The sequence below is a fragment of the Cupressus sempervirens genome, chromosome 9 (assembly GCF_028749045.1).
Source record: "Cupressus sempervirens isolate cs-2001-9-10 chromosome 9, ASM2874904v1, whole genome shotgun sequence".
NCBI lineage: Eukaryota > Viridiplantae > Streptophyta > Pinopsida > Cupressales > Cupressaceae > Cupressus > Cupressus sempervirens.
Window position 1 is genome coordinate 681,134,786 of NC_143126.1, and position 8,145 is coordinate 681,142,930.

Sequence of the window (8,145 nt, forward strand, 5' to 3'; positions counted from 1 at the left end):
TACAACAAATTTGGTAAGAAGAAAGCGATTAGCAAATTCTGAGTAGCAGTAAACCCTCAACTTCATGATAGCAATGAAAGAGAAGAATACATATTCATGGCAGCAAGCAAGATATAAAACCCAGAGCAACATACCTTTCAATAATCAGCTTCATGGTGGCTTTGAAGTTTTGTTAAATCTTCATCCTCAAGTTTTGAAGACCAGCGAGCTCATCAATGGTGGCGAATAACTCCAAGAAACCCTCCTAGCCGTAGCCCCAGAGTAAACTTCCAGAACATGCGAATGTAAAAGAAGAAGAAGATGGATGACACTTTAGGGTATTCGAGCCTTCTTATGCCCTATTTTGTTTTTCATAAATTTTTGAAATCCAGAAGTCATTTCATGGGATTTTATTCCCTTTGCAATTGTCTTTGTATTTGTTTTGCAAGGGAGGGGATTTTACCCATGTTTAGCATTTTATTCATTTTCATTCTGCATAGTTTTTTTTTTTAAAATCTTTTAAAAGGTTTCAAATTAAGTATATTTCCTTGCAATAATAAATTACTATAATATAATTTATTTGTGTTATTTTAATAAGTATCAATTATTCTAATAGAATATTAAGCGATTTAATTATCACTTAATATTTTATAAATAATTAATATTTATTAAAATAAAAGGAATAGATTATATTATAATAAATTATTAATTAATAAATATTGAATGATTTATATCTTATTTCAAAATATAAATCATTTAATAAATATTGTCATGCAAAGAAATAAACATTTAATTTCCTTTTAAAAGGGTTAAAAGACAGATATTTTGCAAATAATTATGACTAAATGTTGAGTTAGGGGTGAAGTTTTTTTTTAGATGGAGGAGTTATTGCATTCTTGAGACTTTTGGGGGTCTGCCAGGGGATGTGATTGTAGTTATGAGGGGTAGTTGATGATATTATCAGACCATGCCTTTTGGGCTATTTTGTACACCTTTTTGAAGTCTTTTCAAAGACTCAAGTTGGCCTCAAGGGCTGAATCCGACCCAACATTTATGGCTCTTAAAAAATGTAGTTGGATAGAAAAAAGCATAAGTATGAGTGGGGGATTCATGTTTAAGGGGTTTGAGTTTTTAATGCAGAGACAGATTTTGAAGTGATTTTTTGAGTCCTTCATGATGGTCACTTGCAGATTGCTTGTAACTCAGTTCTGAGAAATGTTATTATGTTGTTACCTTTAAAGCTGGAATAAAGAATAGTTTGGAAGTCATTATTGAGTTCTTTTGTTACATGTGAGTTCTTTCTAATTTTTGATGTTAGTTCTTTTTGTGATTCATTCTTGAATCCTTGAAGTTAATGTCACAATTCTTAACATCTGCAAAAGATTATTTGCTACCCATATAGGTTGTGAGTTGTGATTTAAATTTCCGTATTAGCTTGCATAATTGTGAATGTTTCTTATTCCTATTAGCAATTGAATTGAGTCCAATCCTTCTCATGTTATATCTGGGTATTCTAATATCAATATTTTGCCTATGTCAAACTGGTCTTTTGTAAGGTTTTATTGTGCCTTAACAGTATCATTTCTCATCTTTATATTCTGGCGCATCACCCTTAGGATTTAAAATTTTATTTTTTGTTATCCTTCTACCCTTTCCCCCCATAAAAAGAATCAATTTCAAGTAGTAAAAAGTGATTTACCAGATAGGAAGATGACCTAGAATCCAGAGATTCATTCCAGCCATAGTTTACCCACAACCTTGGAATGTTTCCATGTTTCTCCAAAAGGTTAAGTTTTCTACAAACTTAAGAGGGTGCATTTTTGGTAGATAACAATTTTTGGCACGCCCGGTGGGACCAGTGACTGGGTTTTCCAGTCATCTTTTGCAATATTTTTGCTGTTGTTAGTGTGTACAATATTATTTTTAGTCTAGAAGAGGTTACAAAATTACACACTTGGCGACTCTGAGCTTTGGAAAGGTGTGACCAGTGGATTACAACATATGAGAAGAGTGCAAACTAGAAGTGGCTCTTCAGATTTTGAATATTTGCAACTATCTCCACCTAGCAGAAGAGGAAGAGTAACTGAAAAGTCCAAAAAGACAGTGGTTTATACAAGAAGAGCCAAGACTATTCCTTCTGGAGTTAGAGTTTATGTTGCTGTTCTAGTTTTCACTACACCAAGAGGTTAATTTTTATAGGTTCCCATGGCATTACAAAGGAACCAGCCATTTTTCTCATTCAATCAAGGTAGCCCTTTGAATCTAAATCAACACGATGTCATTCCTATGGCCACATTAAAAAGTTTACCATATTTTACAGGTGAGGATCAAACCACCCCAGTTGAACACATTAAGGATGTGGCTAATCTTTGTGCTTTGCACCATGTCATAGAAGATAATGTTGTTGTTAGGTTGTTGGCTGCGTCATTCAAGGGAAAAGCATTATAGTGGTTTAGAAGGCTATCGATGGGTTCTATTGCTAACTGGGATCAACTTGGCATTGAGCTTTGCAAGTTTTTTGAAGACAAATTCGACCATCTATCCTTGGTAGAGCAACTGTCAATGATAAAAAGGCCCCCCCATGAGCAAGTAATAGATTTTAATTTTTGTTTCCAAAGGATGTGGGATAGAATCCCACAAACGATAAGAACCTCAACTGAACATGCTTTTTTATATTACTTAAGGGCTTTTAATAGTGATATAGCAGTTATGATACAATCTATGCAAGCTATTACACTTTCAGATGGTTATGATGTAGCTGTGAGAGTAGAAAACAACCTTATACAGGTTGGAAAAATTGCCCCAAGGCCACCTATGCCAATTTTTCCAATAGCACCTGTAGTTCAGTCAATGATACCTTTACAAGCAACACCCTTAGCTGTTATTCCAGCAGTGCCAGCATTTCTAGCACCCAATACGTAGCCCAATTTGCAAAGCAGTTCCCTTTCAGCTCAATCTATCGATTTACAAAAGATTAAGGGTCTTTTGCAGACTTTTGGTAATGAAATTGTGAATATAAAAAAGCAGCAAAGTCAAGGATATAGGCCTTACTAGCCCCCTTATCAATCCCAATATTAGAAAAATCAGGGTAATAGATTACCTTACCAGCCAAATAACCAAGGCCAAAGAACAAATCTTAATATGAGACCTTATCAACCCTATAACCTCAATGTGACTAGCACCTCAAATGAGCTAGTTCCTACTCAAAACAACCTAGTTTAGGATTATGAGTGGTGCTTTTCGTGTAACCAACAACATAATCAAAGTACTTGCATGAATGGGGTCATAAATCAGGCCTTGATGGTTCAAAATATTCTAAATTCACATGATGATGGTTTTAATGAAGCCACCTTACAGTAGCACGAGGGCAGACCACCAGAGACAACTCTATTGAATTAGTAGGATGATTATTTTTGTGGCATAAATTAGGTTGTTCTCTCTATTGCAGACAATACTAGAAGCAAGAAGAGAGCAATAGAGAGTGGCCCACAAGCTGCAAGCTCATCTAGTGCTGAGAATATGAAATTTTTTCCAAAGAGTCTACCTTTAGCCAGTAATGAAGGGCCTACAGTTCTAATACAACCAGCTAGTGTTAACATTAACGTTGCTGCTACAAAACCCCAAACTAAGGTTGGTATGACTTCTTTTAATATTTTGGATCATATGAGGAAGGCAAATGTATCTATTTCCATGTGGGATTTTTTGGGGGTTCCAGGTCAAAAGGACCTTCTGTAATTAGCTTTATTAGGTTTAAGTCTTTCTGGTAAACCTGAAAGTGAAGAAGTTAAGTTTGTAATGATTAATGCTATTAACTAGAATGAGCAACAACCCCTAGTAGTTAAACCCCCACCCTTTTACGCATCTCTGATTATAGGAAAACACTTAGTCCACAACTGCACGATTGATTTAGGGATGAGTAGCTCGATGATGCCCAAACAGATTGCTGACAAGTTGGGTATCAAATATGAGCCGCTTGAAAAATGAGTGGTATAGCTAGATGGGACTGCTGTTAATACCATCGGGGTCATTAAGAATTTCAATTTAACCTTGCAAGATTGCCCAAGTTTTTCTATCCCACAAGGTATTTTTGTCATAGAGTTACCTCCTTATTTTGCTATATGTCTATCAAGGGATTTTACTGCCAAAATTGGAGGTTATTTATCATCTGATTGGTCTCACATGCTATTTAGAACCAGGTATGGCACCAAAGTTACTATAATATTAGAGCCTATAGCCAAGGTGCATATTGAGCCTTATTCTCAAAGCCCCATAAATGCCAACTTGCTCATGAGTGAGCAAGAGGAACAACCTAAAATTTGAGAGGGTAACACTCAAACTGATGAAATACCAGATATTCTTCTTGATGAATGGGCCTTCTGAGATCAAACTGAAAGTTCGTCTAAAAATGTAGGACATGCCAGTTTGGGCATGTATTTGATACAAGAGGCTGATTCCGTCATTCCCAATCTAGAAAAAAATGCAAAAAAACAATTGGGACAACAAGATAACAAATTTTGGGAGCTATTCTTTGATGGTGCAAGAAACAAGGTTGGAGCTGGTGGAGGTTGCATGTTGATCTCCCCAAGAAGTGAAAGGTATTTTTCAACTTTTCATTTCTGTTTCAGTTGTTCAAATAACATAGCCGAATATGAGGCCTTGATCCATGGATTAGAATGGGCAAGAAGGATGGGTATCAGTTGTTTAAAGGTGTATGGGGATAGCAACTTGATCATTAATCAGGTGAGAAACCAAAGTGTTACCAAGAACGAGCTGCTTAAATCTTACAAACAAAGAATATGGGATCTTCTTGAGGGTTTTGATGCCTTCAATCTAGTTTCCATACCCAGAGACCATAATAAACATGCTGATAGACTTGCTGCTATTGGTGCTAAATTTGATATTCCAAAAGAAATTAGCAGTGAAAGAACTAGCCAGCATGTCAAGGTTGTTACCAGACCTTCTGTACTGATAACAATACACATTGGCAGGTTTTTGAAAGTGACCAAAAAATAGTCAATTTTTTAAGAGAGGAAGCCGAGTTTTCTCAGGCTAACCAGAGGAATTTTCAGCATCAATATGTTGATTAGATTATTCAGCTAAAAAACAATAAGATGCCAAAAGGGTTGGTCACCCTTGAATCCATTTTTAACACTAATGATGAGACTAGAAAATCAAAGGCCAGCATGCAGGTTCAACAGGAACATTATGAAGAGGTTGAGGTATTCAAAGGAAAGTTGTTAAAGCTGGGTAAGGTGTGCATAACAGAAGAGAAGCATTCATTTATCCAACTTTTTTAGGAATTCAATGATGTCTTTGCGTGGGAATATGGTGATTTGAAGGGGTTTAATCCTTAACTTGCTCAACACACTATTGAACTTGAACCAGATGTTAAACCAATAAGGCAAAAGCAAAGGCCTTTGAATCCAAAGCTGGAGCCACTTATGCAAAAGGAGCTGAATAAGCTGATTGAAAGTAATATTATCTTCCCTATTAAGCATACTTCTTGGGTCTCAAACCTTGTGCCTATAAGGAAAAAGAGTGGTGAAATAAGGTTGTGTGTCAATTTTTGAGACTTGAATAGAGCTTTGTTGAAAGACCGACATCCTTTTCCTTCTATGGAACAAATCCTTCAAGTAGTCTCAGGATCAGAAAGGTTTTCCTTGCTAGATGGATATTCAGGTTATAATCAAATTTTAGTAAGAGAAGAAGACCAGTTTAAGACAGCTTCTACCACCAAGTGGGGTACCATGGAATACAAAAATATGTCCTTTGGTTTGTCCAATGTTGGGACAACCTTTCAAAAAGCCATGGATATGGCTTTTGATAAGCTAATGTATAAGATTGTTTTGGTTTACCTAGATGACATCACTATTTTTTCTAGGGAAGCAGAAGATCATCTAAAGCACCTAAGATATATTTTTGAAAGATGTAGAGAGTTTGGGATATCCCTTAATCCTAAGAAATGTGTTTTTGTAGTTCATGAAGGTAGGTTGCTTGGTTATGTGGTGTCTAAATAGGGTATCACCATAGATCTTGAAAGGATAACAACAATATTGGCTCTTCCTTTGCCAGCACTCAAGAAAGGATTACAAAGTTTTATTGGCTGAATAAACTTTGTTAGAAGGTTTATTCTAGATATTGTAGACTTGTTGAGCCCACTAACAGCCATGTTGCAAAAAAATACATCTTTTAGCTGGACTAAAGAGGGGAAAAGGAGCTTTGAGCTGATCAAGCAGGCACTTGCAGTGGTGCCTACTCTTGTAAATCCTAATTTTTCTAAAGATTTTGTCTTATACACCTATGGGGATATTGACTCTATCTCAACAATTTTAGTGCAACACAATGATGAAGGCCTAGAACAACTGGTGGCATTCTTCAATCAAAGTCTTAAAGACTATGAGCTCAGGTATTCATTCGTGGAAAAGCATGTGCTCACTGTCATAAGAAGTTTAAAAAAGTTTAAGCACATTTTGTCAAATAATAAGATCATCCTAATGTTTAATCATCCAAGCATCAAAGACTTCCTTTTAAGTAAGGATTTTAATGATAAAAGGGCTGGTTGGGTGAGTAAGGTGATGGAATACGATGTGGAGATTAAGGTCACCAAACTGATTAGGGGAAAAGGGTTATGTGAGTAGCTTGTTGATGTTGTAAGTAGCAAAGAAGGAGGTGAACATGTCACTATCCTAGTTATTCAGGATGGTGAACAAGCTATTTCAAATTTTTCTACTGATTGGGTGTAGCAAATGGCACATTTTCTTCAAACTGGTGAATGTTCATGGGATTTAGACAAAGCTAAGAGAAGGTATTTCTATTTACAGGCTACTCCTTATGTTTTACTAAATGGTGTTCTATTTAGAAAGGATGCCAATGGGATGTTATTGTGGTGTATTCACTCTAATCAAGTGGAAAGAGTCTTAAAAGAGTTTCACGATGGAGATTTAGGAGGTCATTTTGCCCCACAGACAACTGCATGGAAAATCATGCATGCAGGTTATTATTGGCTAGAATTGTTTAAAGACTATTGTGCTTGGTCTAAAAAGTGTGTGAAGTGTGCTCTCTTTGTGGGAAAGGAGAAACTCTTAGCCATGCCTTTACAACTAGTTCAAGTAAGCCAACCTTTCATGAAGTGGGGTCTTGATTTCATAGGACCTATTAATCTGCCATCTGGTGCTAGTCACAAGTGGGTGCTTACAGAAACAGATTACTTTACAAGGTGGACAGAGGTAGTTGCCTTAAGGGACTCAAATGAATTTTCTATTCTAAGATTTTACAAGGATATAGTTACCAGATTTGGTGTCCCAGAATCTATAATATCTGACAATGCACTCACATTTGTTGGTTTTAAAATAACTGATTGGGCTATCAAACATGGTATCTACTTGAGTACATCTTTGAACTATTACCCTCAGGGGAATGGTTTGGCTAAGAGTACAAATGAGAACTTAATAAGGATCCTTAAGAGGACAATGGAAGAAAATTAGATAGTTTAGCATTCTCATTTAAAGGCTACGCTATGGGTAGACCATGTAACTCCTAAGCGATCAATTGGTAATTCTCCATATATGTTGGCATATGGGAAAGAAGCAAGGTTACCTTTATCAGTTGAGCTTCCAGCTCTTGATATTATGCATCAGTTACAAATGTTTGAAGAAGAGGACCCTATGGCAGTTAGGTATGTTGAATTAATGGAATTGGATGAAGTTAGAAGAAAAGCTATGCAAACTTTGGAGTATCAACAACTAAAAAATAAAAGAACATTTGATAGGAGGTCTACTCCTAAGGTTTTCAATGAGGGAGATGTTTTGCTAAAGTGGGATGTGTCAAAAAGCACGCCAGGAAAACATTCAAAGTTTGACAACTTCTGGAGTGGGCCTTGTATTATCTCAGAATGTAAAAAACATAATGCTATTCAACTGTCAAGGTTGGATGGCAACGTGGAGTGAATCCCAGTGAATGGGATTCACCTCAAGCATTGTTTCTGAGGTAGGATCTATCCTTGTATATAATAGTTTAGCTATTTGGTTTTCCCTAAGTGCTATTCTAGCACATGCTTGCTTTAGTTTTGAGTGTTCTCCTATTTTCAATAAAGAGTTTCCAAGTTGCTACACAGCTAGGAAAAGCAAAATAGAGCTACATCCATGCAGATGCCATAACCACATACCC

The 8,145-nt window shown here is 36.2% G+C and overlaps 1 protein-coding gene across 1 annotated transcript; it reads left to right on the top strand.

The window, feature by feature from the left end:
* Positions 1-2,688: 2,688 nt before the first annotated feature.
* On the top strand, positions 2,689-7,925 carry LOC149540564 (uncharacterized). The gene is made up of 5 exons (XM_089802712.1): positions 2,689-2,897; positions 4,605-4,967; positions 5,162-5,231; positions 6,723-7,353; positions 7,504-7,925. The coding sequence occupies exons 1-5, from the start codon at positions 2,689-2,691 to the stop codon at positions 7,923-7,925; spliced, it is 1,695 nt and encodes a 564-aa protein (XP_089658838.1).
* The last annotated feature ends 220 nt before the right edge of the window (positions 7,926-8,145 follow it).

Bases quoted from the DNA above. Each gene is read 5' to 3' on its own strand.
- LOC149540564 (XM_089802712.1), top strand. From the start codon at position 2,689: ATGATACAATCTATGCAAGCTATTACACTTTCAGATGGTTATGATGTA. The intron at 2,898-4,604 runs GTAGCCCAATTT...TTTCTGTTTCAG, and splicing joins GCATTTCTAGCACCCAATAC to TTGTTCAAATAACATAGCCG. The intron at 7,354-7,503 runs GTATCTACTTGA...CGCTATGGGTAG, and splicing joins TGATTGGGCTATCAAACATG to ACCATGTAACTCCTAAGCGA.